This window comes from Elaeis guineensis, chromosome 8 (assembly GCF_000442705.2).
Source record: "Elaeis guineensis isolate ETL-2024a chromosome 8, EG11, whole genome shotgun sequence".
In the NCBI taxonomy this organism is placed as follows: domain Eukaryota; kingdom Viridiplantae; phylum Streptophyta; class Magnoliopsida; order Arecales; family Arecaceae; genus Elaeis; species Elaeis guineensis.
In genome coordinates this window covers 113773530-113793443 of record NC_026000.2, presented here as the reverse complement: position 1 = coordinate 113793443, position 19914 = coordinate 113773530, and the positions used below count along the sequence as shown (strand labels likewise).

The 19914-nt window shown below is 35.1% G+C and overlaps 1 protein-coding gene and 3 non-coding genes across 4 annotated transcripts; all 4 read left to right on the top strand.

Moving 5' to 3' along the window:
• Positions 1-14839: 14839 nt before the first annotated feature.
• Positions 14840-19326, top strand: LOC105061438 (ubiquitin-ribosomal protein eL40 fusion protein). Its single transcript, XM_073242343.1, has 5 exons — positions 14840-15012; positions 15133-15219; positions 15348-15450; positions 18372-18438; positions 19123-19326. The coding sequence occupies exons 1-5, from the start codon at positions 14910-14912 to the stop codon at positions 19147-19149; spliced, it is 387 nt and encodes a 128-aa protein (XP_073098444.1). The 5' UTR covers positions 14840-14909; the 3' UTR covers positions 19150-19326.
• On the top strand, positions 16815-16903 carry LOC114912771 (small nucleolar RNA Z266). The gene has a single exon (XR_003798605.1). It is a non-coding gene; the product is annotated as a small nucleolar RNA Z266 (small nucleolar RNA).
• Positions 17052-17140, top strand: LOC114912773 (small nucleolar RNA Z266). The gene has a single exon (XR_003798607.1). It is a non-coding gene; the product is annotated as a small nucleolar RNA Z266 (small nucleolar RNA).
• LOC114912772 (small nucleolar RNA Z266) lies at positions 17276-17364 on the top strand. The gene has a single exon (XR_003798606.1). It is a non-coding gene; the product is annotated as a small nucleolar RNA Z266 (small nucleolar RNA).
• Positions 19327-19914: the final 588 nt, after the last annotated feature.

The following is a 19914-nucleotide window of genomic DNA, read 5'->3' as shown; positions in this document are numbered from 1 at the left end:
GCATCTTGGAGAGATAAAGGGGTCAGATGATGCTAAGAAAGCAAAACAGAACAGTAGTGGACAGCTTTCACAATCAAATGATATACCTACAACTTCTACCTCTAAACATGTGTCTTTTGAGATGGAGTTGGATAGGAACATTTCAAAAAACACATGTGGAGGAAGAGAGGAGGTCATCTATCTAGGAAGAGGTGTAAGCCAAGCCACACACACTAAACTTGGGACATAACACATTGGAAGTGGCTCTACACAAGCCTAAGCACATCATCCACAAATCGATTCATTTTGGTATTGACAAGACCATTTCCTATGCTCTCTTTACTGTCAATAGAGATTCAAAGAGTTATGGAGAAGCCATAGAGGGTTTAAACCATGAATCATGGATGCAAGCCATGATGGAGGAGATAGAGTCCTTAAGGAAGAATCAGACATGACAGTTGGTGGATCTACCCATAGATGCTTGACCTATTGGCTCCAAATGGGTATTCACAAGAAAAAAGACACCTTTTGAGCAAGGTGGAGTGAGGTATAAGGCAAGGCTTGTAGCTAAGAGATACTCATAGAGGAAAGGAGTGGACTATACAAAGGTTTTCTCTCCCGTTGTGTGCCACACTTCAGTTCAGATGTTGCTGTCACTTATAGCTCAGTACAATATGGAATTAGAGTAGATGGATGTGAAGACAATTTTTCTACATGAAAGCCTAGAGGAGAGGATCTATATAAGGCAACCTAAAGTTTCATTGAGGCTGGATAGGAGGCAAAAGTGTGTCTGCTCGAGAAGTCACTTTATGGCTTGAAGTAGTCACATCGCCAGTGATATGGAAGGTTTGATGCTTATGTCTTGAGTCTTGATTTTCTGAAATGTGAACATGATTGCTGCGTATATGTGAAGGATGTGGATGATGATGATGTATTATATCTGTTATTATATGTAGACAATATGCTCATTGCTAACAGGAGTGTTGATGCTGTGAATGGGTTGAAAACTGCATTGTCTTGTGAATTTGAGATGAAAGACTTGGGTCCAATCAAGATGATACTTGGTATAAAAGTTTGCAGGGATAGAAGTAAGGATATTTTTCACTTATCACAAGAAGGATGCATTCAAAAAGTATTGAAAAAGTTTGGCATGGATAAGGCCAAATTGGTTGAAACACCATTGCCTAGTTACATCTCTCTCTCTAAGCAGCAGTGCCCCCAAACAGATGAAGAGAGGGAGTACATGGAGAGAGTTCCTTATGCCAATGCCATGGGTAATATGATGTACACTATGGTGTGTTATAGGTCTGATATAGCACATACAGTAAGCTTGATAAGTAGGTACATGGTTAACCTAGGTAAAGAGAATTGGAAGATCTTGAAATGGATTTTGCAGTATTTACAAGGAACTCAAAGGCTTGGTTTGATATTTGGCAGCATGTTGGACTTGAGAGGAACTCCAATGAGTCAAGGGGATATTCAGGTCCTTTGTGAGGGTTTGATGATGCTAATTATGTAGATCATTTCGATACGAGAAGGTCTACTATAGGTTATATTTTTTACATGAATGGTGGGCCTATCTCTTAGAGATCAACCCTTCAACCTATCACGGTCTTGTCCACTAGAGAAGCCGAGTATATAAGGATTACAAAGGCTACTAAGGAGGCTCTTTGGCTAAAGAGACTCATTGTGGAGATGGGGATAAAGTAGAGTACATTGATACTGCACAGTGATAGTCAGAATGCTCTCCATTTGGTTCAAAATCCAGTCTATCATACACGAACAAAGTATATAGATATGAGGTACCACAAAATCAGGGATCTAATAGAAAAAAATGAGTTAAAGCTGGTTAAAATTTATATGAAGGAGAACCAGGCTGATGCACTTACAAAGGCTCTTCCATGGGATAATTTTCTCAAGTGCATGGTGCTGATGGGTTTGATGGATCAGGATGAGTTTGCAAAGGCTTTGGGAGATCAAGATGGAGTTTGTAAGCTCATGTGTAGTGCTCCCTAGTCTTAGGAGGCCAAGAGATGAATCAAGAAAGCCGCAAGGCCTGAGTGGACAGCCCTAGATCCCCTAGGTCATGGGTTGTCCAATGGTGCTGCTAGGACCAGTTTGGTCCTAGGATGGAGGTGTTCAGCCCTCCATGATCTTGAGGCCTAGGTATTGGGACTTTAAAGGGCTAATCCACTATTTGGGCTAGGTTTGGGTCCAAGAAGGGTATGAGCATGCAAGTCATGGGTGCACATGGACTTAGGTAAGTGCAATCACATATGGGTTAGCATTGGGAGTTGTTTGGATTGGACTTGGTCCATTGTATATATATAATATATATATATATAATATATATATGGTTGTACTCAGATCAGATCTGATAGAGTGCAATGAAACCCCTTCTCTCTCTCTCTCTCTCTTATGCCACCTAAGACCTAGAGTTTCTAGGGTTTGCAAGAAACCCTAGTGCTAAGGATTCTAGTGCCTCCTCTTTGTAGCCCCTGCTGTATTTGGCTTTTCTCCTCCTTATCGCCCCTTTCTTGCTGGTTTGTGGTGATTTTATTAGAGCTCCATGTCCTTAGAGATTGCTACAACACCAATTATGCTATTAAAAATATCAATCAAAGCATGAATTTTATAATGGAACTAAACTTATAATAATCAAATTAACATCAAAGTATTTGAAGCTACAATCATCACTAGAAATCATACTAGTGAAAAAGTTTATATCGCTTGGATTATAATGCAAGTGATAAAAATAAAAAGGCCATTTATTTTAAAAGAAGATAACTTTTAGTAAGATATTACTATATAATAACAATCAATAAAAGTCAGGGACAAATATTGAAAATAATTGAGTTATACTTACCCAAACCAATATTCTCATATGGCTAACTCTATATCGCTTTTTTGCATGTTAGTTCACATAGAGATCTTAAAGTTCTTAAAAGAAATGTGTATCGTATATGTTGAGAATTGTGTCTTAAAGTCAATCGTTTGATGATTATGCTAATTATACATGTATATGAATTGATAAATAATAAAAATTATTTTTCATCACAAGGATACATCTTCTAACGAACTCCTATGTTATGATGAAATCCTTAGGACTACTTTGATCGATAAAGAAAGATTTATCGCGTAGTCCTTAAATTAGTTCACGATCAAACGATACGCTATTACTAGGATAATAGCGATATCAAATGTAGGTCGTTGTATGCCATAAACGTTGGTTATCCTCATAACCAAATGATATAGAGATACTGGTATGACATGCAGGTGAGATGTAGGAGTACATTATCACTGAATGTGACTAACTGTGGAGTACTCTGCTGTCAAGGATAGCTCATGAAGGGTATGGGTATAAGTGTCCCTCCAACTTGAGATCACCACGATGACTTGCAAGCAACTCACTGTACTTTAGTATCGGACTAACTGAGTTTTTAATTCAGTGATAAAAGATTTTTAGGTACAGTCAAGTACTTGTCAAATCGATGCATGAGTCAAGATGGGATTGATCCCTCCAAATTAGTAGGAGATATATATCAATGTATTTCAATTTACAGAACCTGAGCCTAGATAATCCATATGATGGATTTGAAAAAGATTGAAATACAATGTGAATGACTTATCTAAGATTGACAGTTAAATTTTAGGTCATCCTTGAGCATTAGGATCAAAGGTATAAATTATACGATAACCATATGCCAATAGGTTCTTGAATGTTGCTTCGCCATTATTCGATCTATCCAGACGTCGGGTCATCATTGCTAGATGATTACATCAATTGACTCAGAAAGTTATTTCTGTGCTACCAGCTTAGGTTCGAACCTATGGGGTCATACTCAAAAAAAATTTTAATTGATCATGTGGCTGATCAACGATTGAAAATCGTTCAAGGGCTTAATTGTCAATTTGATTGATGGTTAACCTTATGCAAAAGTTACAATAAATTAATTCATTAAATATTAGTAAATTAATAAAAGATTAATTAGTAATAAAATTATTAATTAGTTTAATTTTATTAAATAAATAAGATTAAATAAAATTTAATTGAATTAAATTCAATTAGGTTTGATCCGATTAGGTTATGAGATGATCTAATCGCTAAGGGAGAATTATCCTGATTTGATTAGGACTTTGGTTTAATCAATTATTAATTTAATTAAAATTTAATAAAAAATTTATGAATCTAATTAGATTGGTTTCATATATTTTATTTGGGCTAAACCAAATGTGATTTAGTTTAGATTCAAATAAGAAAACTTAGAGACCTTATTGGAATAGGACTCTTCTCTCTATGCCAATCCAGATTGCACATCATATATCTCCACACACAAAATTATTTTGTGTAAAATTTTTTTACACCAAAGAGTTCTTTCCCTTCTCTATCTCATATCCAAATCTAATTTAATTTTGATAAAAGAAAGATTCTAAAATTAGATTTTAAAATATTCCTTATCAGGAGAATCTGTTCTCATCCAGATCAACCTCTCCACACCAATAATTTTTTTTCTCCTTATATGTGTAATATTTTGAGGAGATATTTTATAATAGATCAGTTAGAGAAATTGATTTATTATAAAAAAATATGAGAAGAGGTGTCTCATATTTTTTTGGGATGTGGAATTGTTAAGGCAGAATCCTATAAGAGTCCAGGATCATTAGGACTCTTCACCCCACCTCCTTACACACCTATAAATGAGGCTTTTTGTGGTTTATTTTGTGTGTGCAATATACTAGAAGAGAGATCTTCATGTGGTAGAAGTTTGGGTATGATTCATGATGTGAAAAATAGAGAGGAGGGTCCTCTCTCTTGGGGTGTGCACAATAATCTGAATTTCAGATTTTTGATTCTAAGAGTTTGAGAGGAGAAAATAAATTTAAAAAATTATTTTCTTTTTATCTTTTTTTTACTTCTTCATCTCCTCTAGAAGTCCATCTTCAACCTTTGAAAAGATTTTAAAAATTTAAAGAAAGGATCCAGATCAGTCAAGAAGAAAGTCTTCACACGAGCTAGCACTCCTGAGAAGATCGATCGGATCGGGGCTTCGAGTAGATTTTTCGTAGAGGCTGGATGTATGTACGGCTGTAAAAAATTAGCAAGGATCCTCTCCATCATATCTCTCAGTAGTGGAGATCATCGATCCATGATCAAGTATGGAGTTCTAAACTCAAATTAGAAGTAGATGTAATCTACTGCTCATATACATGCATGCTGATTTTATCTTCGAATTATTTCAGATTTTATGTGCAACATAACATATCATAGATCCTAGAGTAGGATGATTTGATGATTAGATCATATGTATGTTAGATTAATTTGATTAATCTAGTTATCTTTCGCTGTAATTTTTTTAAAAAAAATTTAAAATGCATGCATGAAATGCCAATGCGTCCCAATAATGGTATCAGAGCCTAGGTTTATTATGACATGATTTATATGTATATTAAATCTAAATTTTAATTTTATTTAAATTTGATATATGATATTTTGATCTAAATTTAATTAATGATTGATCGCATAAACTGACATAAGGTTGCCCTGCTGTAGGGTTTATCCATTACAGTGAAAAAGTTATCCTAGTTTGTGCTGATCCTTGATAAAATTTAATTTTATGTCATGAATGTGATGATTATGATTTAATTTAGATATGATCTGAGATTGTAATCAGATCTGATGTAATTTAGATTAGATCTAAATTCATGTATATATGATATGTGATTAGATAAGATGATCCAATTAGCAAGTACTTGGATTAGGTTGATCAGTAAGTTGTCCGATCATAGGAGCAAGAAGGATTTAAAAGTTCTCTTTTTTTATTCGATGGGATGCTCTTATGACGTGTAGAGGTGCCATATGATTAGATTCCATGAAAAAGAAAGCGAAAGGAGAAAGCTTACTTTCTTGCAAAATCCTAGATCTTGAAACCCTAGGTGTTGTTGTATGTGATGCAAGTTGTGAAGAAGTTAGTTACATCTAATCTTGTTTAATCAAAATTATTTTGATTTAAAATTATAAAAAAATTAGATTTGATCTAAAAGATTTTATAATTTATATGTAAAAATTATTTTCAAATCCTTAACCATGTTGATGCGAAACTTAATTGAGAATTAAGTATAGAATCGATTAGATCTAGAATTATGATTTAAGATCTAATGACACTTGCATAAAACATAGGTGCATGGGTTAGCTCAAATCAGATCTTTTTAATTGGATTAGACCTAAGGTTAGAATCAAAGAGTTAATGGACGAATTAGAGAAATTGATTAAATCTAACCAAATGTTAAATTAGATTAAAATCAGGATTTCTCTAGAACCAATACAATAGTTGTAGATAGTCAAGTCTATGTCTTTGATTAGACCAAATGGATCTTGACTGTGGCTCAGTGGTTGAACCCAAATCATTAGGTTGGTTCAATCGAAACTAATTAACCAGTTAGTGTCTAAGGTAAGTTTGACATTTTGATCGGTGATTTTTAATTGGAAGTGGCTTATCTAGCCATTTCAATGGTGTCTAAGGCAAGCTTAGTAGACCCTCCCATCGATTTAACTTATCTGGCTAATTTGATGGATTATATCTTGATTAGACTGCTAAGTGATTTGAATTGACCCATGTCATTAAGGTTGATCAGTGTGACTGATCTAGATGCTAGTTCAACCAACATGATCCTAATCTAATTCAATGATTTGGTGAAGTTAGTGGGAGGATTGTGGTTTACTGATTAATTTTTCTCATCTCTTCTCTAAATTGATTAAATCTTCTAAATTATTAGGTCCATAAAGTGAGCTAGTTATGGAGATAACTAGATCATTGCCTCCCATTAAGATGAATGATAATGGATCTATTATTTCTGATTGCATTGCAGGCACCATCCGTCTGGTGTTCTCTCTAAATGATAGAATTATCATTCATCATATGATGACTCTGTTGTACTATCTGATGATGGTTGGGTTGATCGAGCCATCCTTGGATCCAATCATTCATTAATTAGAAGCACTGAGTAGATTCATGTTAATGGTTTGACCTAACTAAAACTTTCAGTGGAGGCCCATCGCCTACTGAAATAAAATTTGAGATAAAATTAATTACTAAAAATTATTTGAAAAAATAATTGATTGAGAACCTATCCATAGATGCATATAGGTTGATCGAGCCATCCTCGAGCTTGTATGCAGTCTGTATGGATTCTAGTATCCACTAAAAAATTAAGGTAATTCTTTGGATTGGAGGTAAAAGCTATCAATTCGACTAAAATAGAGAAAGAATCTTTAGACTAAAGTCTAAATTTTTAGCTTAATCAATTCATAAATATAGAGATCTTATATTTTTCTTTCAGTTATGGCTAGATGTACGTTGCTCCATTCACTGTTTGATAATGACTGATTTATAGGATCCAACTTTGATAATTAGTATCGAAAGTTATGAATAGTTCTAGAGTACAATGGATCTTATATATAATTATGGATCTAGCACCTTAAGTTCTCACATCCAACCTATGTGATGCGATCAAAGACACTTATCAGAAGTGGCTATATGATTATATCACCGTGTGGTGTTATTGAGAAAAGTAAAGAACGCGAATTTAGTTATAAATTTATTGATGCTTAGTGCAAGAAAATTCTTCAAATGTTGAAGGAGTTCTTTCGCACCTCTGAAGATGTATCTTCAGTGGGGTAATAAATCTTTGAGAAAGAAAAAAGAAAAGAAGGTGCAAAAGAGTCGTGCTTGGGCTAATGAGTCTGAACTGATAAAAGAGTCTAAGATTAACCTAGTCTGACAGAGTCTCTTGATCTGAATGGGCTAAGGAAGAAAAATCAGCAAAGGATTACTGAACAAGGTATTTATATGATAACACCTTGTGATTTTCTATCTGTAATACTACTATCTAGATATTGGATATCAAAAGTCCATGCAAATTGTTGCAACGACTTCAGGTTAGTAGAAAGATTGAAAACCACAAAAGATTTCTGAACATTGGAGTTGGAAGTTATGTTTCAATCCTGATTTTAGAAATTCTCGAGCCTATTTTCAATTCTAACAATATTGTTTTAGTGATTGTCACTATTGTCTAATGATTTTATAATTTCATTATAAATGATGTCAAAATCATGTGGATAACTAAGAAATATATTTATGAATAGTCACAGTCTGTTAGTGTATTATATACAATCAAATAAACTTTCTAAAGTAGATAATATCATGAAAGCCTATCTTTGATAATTTAGGCTCGGTCATATAAATAAGAATAGGATCAATAGGAGATAATTCTCGAAGTCAATAATTGTAAATCATTGTCAACCTGTCAATCCTATCTCTTTAGTAAGATGATCAAGTCATTTTTATTTAAAAAAATGAATGAGCCAATGATGTTCTGAATCTGATACATACTGATGTATTAGATCTATGAATATATTTATCATAAATTTAGATTATTTGAAATATTCAAATAAATCTATAATAAGATAAAAAAGTAAACTTAGAAGAGCATTAAAATTCTTCAGTTAGATCGAAGAGGAGAATGCATTTCAAATAAGTTTTGACATATCTAGAAGGGAATAGAATTCTCTCCTGTTGGAATCGACTTTATTGGACATAGTTCGATCCATGATAGGGTTTAAAAGTCTATCAGTCTCCTTTTAAGGTTATGTTCTTAAGACTGTTTGTTATGTTCTAAATTAGATTCTCAATTTATCAATCGCAATAATTTCATATGAGATATAGACTAGGCATAAGCTAATATTCTCTTATCTTAAGGTTTGAAAGTATTTGGTTTATGTCGAGTATTTGCAGACCGATTAGTTTGGATTCTGATCCTATATATATATATTATTTTATAGGATAACCCCAAAAAATTTAGAGGATATAACTTTTATCTTACTAAAGAACAAAAGTTGTTCGGTATTCTTTTTAGAAAGGGAGTACCTTGGTGAAGGTATTGATGTCTTTAATGTGAAACTTATGAAGTTCGATAGGTAGAAGAACCGACACAATCTAGTGAAAACATAGAACTAGATTTGATTAGATCAAATCCGAAATTCATTGTAAAGGCACTATTAAAGAGATTCGATAGAGTACCGCATCCGTCAGATAGATACTTCGGTATCTAGGTCTGGGACGTGAACTTGTTGAACTCGATGAGAACAACAAAGATCTGATCACCTACATGGATGCCATATAGAGATTTAACTCTGAATAATGGCTTGGAGCCATAGATCCAAATTGGAGTCCATGAAGGTCAATGGTATATGGACACTCATTGATCCACTTGAAAGGATAAAACCCATAGAGTGTAAGTGAATCTTCAATAGGACTAGAGTAGCGTAGATGAAAAGATGGAGATCTACAAAGCTCGTCTGGTTGCCTAAGGATATTGTTAATATTATAGTATTGACCATAACAAGATATTTTTTCTTATGATAATGCTAAATATTTTGGAGTTGGAACGTGCATTTTGATAAGTGATCAAAATGCATGACTTCGTTGAGAACGAAGAAAAACCCTGCAAATACAAATGGGTTAATAGTTCTATGAGTGTATTTCTTATTTTGTATATAAATAAAATTTTCTTAATCGAGAATGATATTTCTTACATTACAGGGAATAAAGATTTCACTATTATCATAATTCTCCATAAAGGACTTGAGAAAAGCATCTCTTATCCTAGAGATGAAGATCTATAGAAATAAATCTAAGAAACTTCTTGAGTTTTTCAAGTCCAATATACATAGAATGTTTATGAGTAGAATTTATTCTATCATGTACATCATGTATGAGAACTGTATATGGTATACTTACTAGGATAATGAGTGGATACTTGCAAGATCTGGGTTAGAATCACTGGTAAGACATCCTTAGGTATTTGAGAAATACTAAGGATCGGTGACTATGGAGAATCTGATTTAACACTTGTGGAGTATGACTCCATTTTCAGTTGGACATAATAATAGCAAGAATGTGTCGGAATATATCCTTATCCTAAATAATGGAGCAATCTACTGAAAAGGTTCCAAGCAGAAAAATATAGCCAAATTCAAATTGCGAGGCAAGATGCATTGTAACATTCGATGCTTGTAAGGAAGCTATGTGATTGTACAGGTTCACTAGCAAGCTAGGAGTGGCATCCTCTGATGATGGTCTTGCTATATTGTACAGCACCGGAGCCATAGCTCATGCCAAGGAGCTGAAGTCCCATTAGCTTACCAGACATTCTGCATTGCTACCATCTTATTCAGAAAAATCTGTTAAGATGACGTCAATCTTTAGAAGATCGACAGAAAGGAGAATGTGACCAACCCATTTTACTAAAGCCTCGGTATCTATGAGTTCTGAGATGATAAATCGAAGATGGGTATGTGATACTATACTGATTGGCTTTAGTCCAAGTGAGAGTTGTTAGAAATTACGCCCTAAAGTCAATTGTTTGACGATTGTGCTAATTATAAATGTATATGAATTGATAAATAATAAAAATTATTTGATATTTTTTATTACAAAGATACATCTTCTAATGAACTCCTATGTTATGATGAAGTCCTTAAAACTACTTTGATCGATAAAAGAGGATTTATTGCGTAGTCTTTAAATTGGATCGCGACCAAACGATATGCTATTACTAGGAGATAGCGATATCAAGTGTAGGTCGTTGTATGCTATATACGTTGGTTATCCTCGTAATCAAATAATATGAAGATACTGGTATGACATATAGGTAAGATGTAGAAGTACATCGTCACTGAATGTGACCAACTGTAGAGTACTCTGTGTCAAGGGTAGCTCGCGAAGGGTATGGGTATAAGTGTCCCTCCGACCTAAGATCACCATGGTGATTTGCAAGCAACTCATTATACTTTGATGTCGGACTAATTAAATTTTTAATCCAGTAATAGAAGGTTTCTAGATATAGTCAAGTACTTGTCAAGTCGGTGCATGAGTCAAGACGGGATTGACCCCTCTGAATTAGTAAGAGATATGCATCAGTGTATTTCAATTTAGCAGAACCTAGACCCGGATAATCCATATGATGGATTTGAAAAAGATTGAAATACAATGTGGATGACTTATCTAGGATTGACAGTTAAATCTTAGGTCATTCTGAGTATTAGGATCAAAGAGATGAATTATACGGTAACCATACGCCAATAGGTTCTTGAATTTGCTTCGCCATCATTCGACTTATCCGGATGTCGGGTTATCATTGCAGATGGTTATATCGATTGATTCAGAAAGTTATTTCTATTTTACCAGCTTAGGTTCGAACCTATGGGGTCACACTTAAAAGAAATTTCTGACTGATCATGTAGCTGATCAACGATTGAGAATCGTTCAAGGACTTAATCGTCAAATTGATTGATGGTTAACCTTATGCAAAAGTTATAATAAATTAATTCATCAAGTGTTAGTGAATTAATGAAGATTAATTAGTAATTAGATTGCTGATTAGTTCAATTTGATTGAGCAAATAGGATTAAATAAAATTTAATTGAATTGGATTCAATTAGGTTTGATCCGATTAGGTTATGAGATGATGTAATCGCTAAGGGAGAATTATCCCTGATTTGATCAGGACTTCGGTTCAATTAATTTCTAATTTGATTAAGATTTGATTAAAAATTTATGAACCTAATCAGATTAGATTTCTTATTTGGGTTAAACCAGATGTGATTTGGTTTGGATTCAAATAAGAAAACTTAGAGTCCTTATTGGAATAGGACTCTTTTCCCTACGCCAATCCAGATTGGATGCCATATATCTCCACACACAAAATTATTTTGTGAAAAATTTTTTCACACCAAAGAGTTCTTTCTCTTATCTATCTCACGTCTAAATCTAATTTTGTTTTGATAAAAGAAAGGTTCTAAAATTAGATTTCAAAATATTCCTTATCAAGAGAATCTGTTCTCATCCAGAAAAATCTCTCTATGCCAATAAATTTTTTTCTTCTTATATGTGTAATATTTTAAGGAGATATTTTATAATAGATTAGTTAGGGAACTGATTTATCATAAAAAAATATGAGAAGAGATGTCCCATATTTTTTTGGCATATTTTTGGATATGGAATTGTTAAGGGAGGGAGAATCCTGTAAGAGTCCAGATCATTAAGACTCTTCACCCCACCTCCTTACACACCTATAAAAGGGGCTTTTTGTGGTTTATTTTATGTGTACAAGATACCAGAAGAGAGCTCTTCATGTGGTAGAAGTTTGGGTATGATTCATGATGTGAAAAATAGAGAGGAGGGTCCTCTCTCTTGGGGTGTGCGCAAAAATTGAATTTCAGATTTTTGGTTCTAAGGGTTTGAGAGGAGAAATAAATTAGAAAAAAATTATTTTCTTCTCTATCTTTCTTTCACTTCTTCATCTCCTCCAGAAGTCCATCTTTAACCTCTGAAAATATTCTAAAAATTTAAAGAAAGGATCCAGATCAGTCAAGAAGAAGGTCTTCGCACGAGCTAGCACTCCCGAAAAGACCGATCAGATCAGAGCTTCGAGTGAATTTTTTGTAGAGGCCGGGCATGTGTATGGCTGCAAAAAATTAGAAAGGATCCTCTCCATCATATCCATGTTATGTTCCGGATTTGGGGCGTGACAAATTCACTATGTTAAAACATTTTGAGTTGCAATATTTGAAGCTCTAGAAATTTTAGAAATAAATGAATCTAGTATCTTATCTAAGATGGACCTAATTTATAAGACATATATCTTATTAATTAACTCTAAATTTAGTTTTCTAATCTAAGGGGATTCTAGTATTTTTTTTTTTTTTTTTAGTTGCCTAAATGATCAAGATTTAATCATAAGAAGATTAGGCACCATGCATCATGGGTTCATAAGCCAAATGTTAGGCTGCATTCTAGTATAAGTTACTCTAAATAAATAGGATAACTTACTCCATTTCTTTTCTGCTATAGAATAAACTACTCCACCATATAGGATGGAGTAGTTATTCGTGAGGTAATTGATTTGGAGTTAAGTGAACAAAGTAGTTCAAATTATATTTTAAAATATTAGTTTTACAAATAAATATGGTACTAGTTTTGCAAAAGTATGTTAGTTTTTTGGTGATCAACAGGTTAAATTGCAATTGGAGTAATGTGGTCTTTGTTCTGTTCAACGTTGGACCAGCAACCAAAAAATAATTTAAGGGAATTATTCACAAGCCCATTTAAAACATATTTTTGAGATTTTTAAATTTCTATACATTATTTTTATTCATGATAAAACTCAATCTTAACTAAGATTCAAAAATCTTTCTTTGAATAGTAGTGTGTGTCCTTAATGAAATTTTATGCTTGATCCATCCACATGCCATGTGTGATTTCTATGTAATTTGATGAAAGAAAAAAAATGCTAAAGATCATGATTCAGGATCTTCTCCTCTTTGGCTTTAAACTAGAGGTCTCCACTCTTGCAATCATGGATTCTCATGCAAATCTATCCATGGTTGTAGCTATGGAGCTGGATTTAACTTCGAATTTGGGAGGATCTAATGTCACGTACCCTTCGAATCGCCGGATCTCATTTGTGCTATACATGGGCATCCAAATATGTATTGCACCAACTCCCATTTGCTATGTAGGACACGAGAACTATGCAAGTATAAGGATTGAAGGAATATTGTATGCAAGGTAATAAGAAAGGAAAAGAATCCCATAAAATACGCATCACCATGCCTCAGCACCGCCAATATCTCAATGGGAAAACACAGAAAATTATATATAGCCGAATAGCTCAGCAGCCGCGCAGCCGAGGACCCGGGAAGTTACCGTTGGAAATGGCTCCACCCGGCCTCTCTCCTTGGCCAATGTGCCGACTAGCCGTTGGTGGGACCCGTTCCAGCTAAGCTTTGCATTCGATAATTCAACATCAATTAACTGATTTATTTTAACAATAATAATTATTTTATTCTCCCGCAGTATACTAATATTTTTTCAGATATCGATGCAGTGCCTACTTTTCAATTTTTAGCATAAATGAGAAGAAAATATTGAAAAAAAACTGACTTCTATATAAGTTTCCTTAACTAAATTATATATTTTATATTTTTTGACTAAAACAATGAGATGAAAAATATTAAACCTTTTATCCGTATATCTTAATGAGGTCCGCCTCGTAGCACGGATCCCTTGCTGGTACGCATGCATGCGATGAAGATTAGTAGTTATCAATAGCAGTTAATTTTCAGTCGAGTATTTTAAATGAACCACCGAGTTAGATAAGTACTACAGACCTAAATGTAAAGCAGAATGAGAGGATTTTTTGCCTTTGATCATTGCTAGAATTAGAGTCCTAGCGGTTTTGTTGGGCATGTTTTCATTTATATTATGATGGTTGGTTTATGTATCTTATGATGGTTGATAATGGTTGCCTTGATATGAAGTTTGATGATCCTAATATGTCCAAATCAATATCAACTAGCTCAAGTTCATCTTGAGATCAACTATAATTTCTCGGGCGAAGGCTAGGCTCATGATTTTTAGGTTCAACATGGGCGATATTGTGCTCGGACCAACCATCTAATGAACTGAGATGAGCTTAAGCCCACCTATGGCGTAGCCCAACCCACTTGATGTGCATCCCTAATGCACCCAATGTGTCCCAAATTGGCTAGACTCATAACTCTAGACCAAGTATCATCTGACAAGGTTTGATCAGTCAAGTCCAACAGAGCTAGATCCATACCTGACCTCCATGGGTCTTGGTTGGGTTGTGATATGGGCCTAAACCGTGACCGGTTCGTGGTTTGGTTCATCGACCCGGAGGTCTAGAAGGCGAACCGCAAAGAGGGGCAATCTCGCCATTCTACCACCCCGAAATGAAACCCTAGAGAGGCGAAGTCTGGCGCGTCTATATAACCGGGGCCGCCACCCCTCAATCTCCAGGACTTTTGAGGGGAGAAGAGGGCGAGAGGTTGAGAGATCTTGGTAACGATGCAGATCTTCGTCAAAACCCTAACGGGGAAGACCATAACCCTTGAGGTCGAGAGCAGCGACACCATCGACAACGTCAAGGCCAAGATCCAGGACAAGGAAGGTCTCTTCCTCCTCCTCCCTCACTTCCTCTTGCTTCGATCCGATCTTCTTTGATGTGAGGAATCTCTAGTCTATTTTTGCTCTTTTTTGACGATTGCGACTATTTTTCTCCGAATCTTAGGGATTCCGCCGGACCAGCAGCGTCTGATCTTTGCCGGTAAGCAGCTCGAGGATGGACGGACCCTCGCGGACTATAACATCCAGAAAGGTTCCATTTTTCGACCTTAGTTTGTTACTTTTAATTTCTTCTTTGTATTGGTTCGTGGTTCCAGATTTATAGGGTTTTGTTTAATTGGTTTCTTATTGACGAGTATTTTGGCTGATTTGGTGATGCAGAGTCGACTCTGCATCTGGTGCTGAGGCTGAGGGGAGGAATCATAGAGCCCTCTCTTATGGCTCTTGCCAGGAAGTACAACCAGGACAAAATGATCTGCCGAAAGTATGCTATCTTTATCTCTCGACCTCTTTGTGTACCAAAGTTTTCATCTTTGAACTTGTTTTGGTCAATTAAAGTGTATAAAGAGTATTATCTACTTATCTTATATGTCTATTATCGAACTCTTTTTGTTTTCTAGCTGAAAACGATTGTAATGTTTGTAGGCATATTAGTTGGTATATGCGTATGAGGTTCTTCGTTGGAAGAAGGTCTAACTTGTTATTGGAGCTATAGGCTGTTGCCTGCATGCTTTGTATGTGCTATCAAGGTCACCATAGGTCCAAATATCTTGTCTTGCCTAAACTTTGTCATCTTCTTGGGGTCCAACAGCAGTTGATTTTCACGGGCGTAACAGCAAAACTCAGGAGTGTCCAAATGTGATTGGAATGTTTTGTGACAGTTGTGATGCTTTTAGAACAGAGTAGCATTAAGTGCCATCCATCGACACTTGTTTTCTTAAAAGTGCTGTATCTTTGGGGCTTCAAGTTGTTTTATGTTTTGTACTGATGATTGTTCATGTTTCTACGCTAGCCATCTCAATAAGTCATTGTTACTTGTTGTCCTCAGTTGGAATATTAGTTGTTTGAAACCGTAGGTTTAATATTTTGGTTAGACGCAATGCATGATATAGTAGTGAAATCTAGTCCGAAACTTTAATTGTCCTTTTATGGTTGTCTGCATTTATCTGGTCATACATCTCTCTAGTCACATGATTTTCTTGTTTATGTAGGTCTGCCAATGGATTTCATTTGCTTTCATAGGTTTTCCTTTTTTCTTTAGATTAGTATATGTAATGTGAAGGGACTGCTATTTTTGGTCTACTACTAGGCTTCACACAGGGACCTGAGAAGTTCAGAGGATCCACAATGTTCTTGGCTTAAGCCTTTTTCATTTTCATTGGTGGTGATGCCATCATTTTGTGCCATGATGGTAGCATGTCATGCTACGAATTTTGATACTCTGCTTTTAAGCAATTAGAAATGGCTCTTAAGATCGCCTTCCTTTTTGTGTAGCATGTTGAAGCATTTTGAGTCATGGCTATGGAATATTGATGCCTAGGTTCCAAAGTATCCTTCTCTGGTACCTTTCTCTTTTCATTTTGTTTGGGAGATTTCAATTTGGCATTTGGTTTACCCTTAAATCCAAATCCTGAGGACAAGCAAGTAGCTTTGTGCTACCCCACTTTTGTGTGTTTATGGGATCTCCCATTAGATGGAAATTGAGAAATATTTTTAATTTTTTGTATTCTATTCTTTTGATGAACACCCTTGTTCTTGTCAGTTACCAATTCACAACTGATTTCAAATGTTCTGATGCATTCACTGATAAGCATTATGCCTTTTTAACAACCATAAATACGATAAATTATCTGGCAGGAGTGATGAATCAATTAGATGTGTGAAGTGATCTTATGAGCTGAACTTTTGAGGCTTATTGATATTCTGACCTGCCAATTATACATCATCTATATATTTTGATGACTTATAAATATTTTTAAGCTTATGATCAACATACTCTAGACATTCTAGTAATTAATTGATTATATATGTTCTAATGCATCAAAAGGACAATGTATCTTTTGACAGCCAAACATGTAAGACAATGTATGGCGGGAGTTATGTATCAATTAGATGTGTGAAGTGCACTCATGAACTCAATATTTGATGCTTATTGATATTCTCACTTGCCGATTGTATATCAAATGAAACTTTAATTTGTTGGCATATGACTGTTCCTGTGATCTTTACTATTCAATTGATTTCCTTTTTTTTTTGTATGCATCAATTGGTAGCCAATATATATTGTAGCAGCAAATATGTAAGAGAACCTGTGGCAGGAGTGATGAATCAATTAGATGTGTGAAGTTCTCTTGTGAGCTCAAATTATGAGGCTTATTGATATTCTGACTTGCCATTTGTACTTCAAAAGTCAACTGATGCTTAAATGATGTTTATGCTGTTAAAGTTGCAGATTCACTGGTTTGTTTTGGCCTTTTCTGCAATTATTTATATTGTATAGCGTCTAGTCAGCTTATCTGCAAAGAGCTGTGAATTTGCCATTCAAGATGAAATGTTTTAAATTTAAACACAAAGGATCTGTTAAGTTCTGATACTTTGATTAGAAGTAGTTCAGATGCATGTTTTAGTGACATAGGTTTAGATTATACATAGAACTTGAAACTATATATCGTACAAACCCCTTTGTAGAGTTATATATGTGATGAAATAATTGATCCCTAGCTCTATTTGCAGAACAAGTTATTTTAGTCTTTCTAGTTACATCTCCCTATTTATTTCAGGAGCTTGAGTGTCCAATTCAACCCAAAAGGGATTATAGTTTTAGATGCATGTTATAAATCCAGTCATCCAATGTGGTAGATTTCAAATGTTACTTTTGTCAACACTGTACTTTTCAATGGTTTTCCCCAAAAGAGTACTCAGGTTATTTTGGTCATAAGTTTTAATCTGTAGTTGTTATTGAAAGGCATTTCTGGACTAATTGCATCTGCTCAAGTTTTTTCCATGACTAATAAATTATCTTATCTGTCAACGCTGGCATGCATTTCTATCAAACTCTATTCTTTGTCAAGTCAAACTAGGACATCTTTCATGCAATTCTTAGGGTTTTGCACTATTACAAATGAATCTCACCCCAATACCGTTGCCAGAGTTCTTGATCAAGGAAACATAACACAATTAAAGAATTTTTTGAACACTTGTCATGCTTCCCCCCATTCTCGGCCTGCTGCAACCTGAGCTGCCTATTAACCTGCCCCTTGTACTTCACCTAAATTTACATCTAGGAGAACATTAATTTTGGAACACAATTTGCTTATGTTAGTAATATTCAGTCATGGTGAAAAATAGAAAAGAAAATTCACTGAAGTAATATTGCTGTACCTCAGACTTTTTCTGATTTTATAGGTGCTATGCAAGGTTGCATCCAAGGGCTGTGAACTGCCGCAAAAAGAAGTGTGGCCACAGCAACCAGGTAATGTCCTCTTTTATTCTGTCCTTCCTCCAATCTGTAGTTGTTGATTTCATGGGGGAATTGCACGGTCACTATTTCGGTTATCAGTTAGTATTAATGTGGATAATCTTTCATTTTAATCGGGCCCTCAACTTAATTTCTGTTGTCAACTTCATGTCTACATTATGCACCTGTTTTCTTGTCTATTAGTAATTAAATAATAATAGGTTTTATGAAAGAAATGGGCGAACCTACTCTTTCATAGAGGATTCATGAGCTGTTAAATTTTTCAATATAGGTTTTTGTGAAACAATCCAAACAAGTGTTTCAGAAACTCAGGGCCAGTCTGGCATTATTTTTGTTTCTCTACAAATTAGTGAAATCGCATATGGAGATTGATTTTGAAGATGGGATTTGCCAGAAATTCTCCCATCCCTCTTGTCAATTCACTCTTTTTCAAAGCAATAAATCTTTGCTACCAAAAGTTTTAAAAATTTTACAAATAGTTTCGAAAAATAAGTACATTTCATCAACATCTTATTCAGTCTTAATGGTTTTTCCCCAAGCTTTTGAAAACGAAGAAACAATAACAATATGAAATTGGCCCATATTTTTGGTTATGTTTTGACCTGTTTTGGTAAAACCTGACAACCATAACAGTGCCATGAGTCATTTATCTCATAAATGAATTTTACTGTTTTGCAGCTGAGGCCTAAGAAGAAGATCAAGTAAATGCTTGCATGGATGAAGTTTATTTTGTCCCTGGAATTCAGAAATTTTAGCTGATTAGCTTGGAATCTGGACTTTAATGTTTCCTGGTAATATGAATGTCAGACTACCTTGAGCTTGTTGTTTGATCCATTCAGTTCTTTGACCGATGAAGATTAAGAAACTAAGCATTTTGTTGAATCTCGAGTATTATCCTGCTTTATTATACCCTTGGTGATTGTTCTTACAGAATGCTTGTCACTTCAGTTACTGAATCCAACAATATAAACCAGTATTCATTCCTAAAAGGAGGAGAAACAAGTGATCTTATTTTTAACTCGTCACATTATGGACATAGTATGCATCAGTAGCGTCTTGCTACTGTTTGCCTGGCAATGTTCCTCCTTGGAGCTCCTCAGAAGAAACCCTTTGTTCGAAAGTTGGCTGTATAAAAATAGCACGGCGGGTGGTAGCTTGGACCAAGATTGGCGCTAGCGAAGATTCGTATGGCTGGAATTAAGAGAACAGGGACGGAGATGGGAAATGCTTAGATATGGAATCTCTGGACGGGGAGGGGACCGAGGCGCGGGAAAGGGCGGAGATGAGACAAGTGACTTGAAATTAAGGAGGCAAGGACAGGTGTCCTACATAGGAGTTCAGGTGTCTTAATATGTGTTTAGGTTGCTTCTGAACACTAGATCCCGATTCTTATCTAGCGACTTCTTCCATCACCTGCCTGTTCTAGGGCTGAAAGTGGGTTGGGCCGGGCCGGGCCGCCTCTCTCTTCGA

Excerpts from the sequence above, each read along its gene's own strand:
- LOC105061438 (XM_073242343.1), top strand. The coding sequence starts at position 14,910 with ATGCAGATCTTCGTCAAAACCCTAACGGGGAAGACCATAACCCTTGAG. Across the intron at positions 15,220-15,347 it reads GGACTATAACATCCAGAAAG|AGTCGACTCTGCATCTGGTG; the intron begins GTTCCATTTTTC and ends TTGGTGATGCAG. Across the intron at positions 15,451-18,371 it reads GACAAAATGATCTGCCGAAA|GTGCTATGCAAGGTTGCATC; the intron begins GTATGCTATCTT and ends CTGATTTTATAG.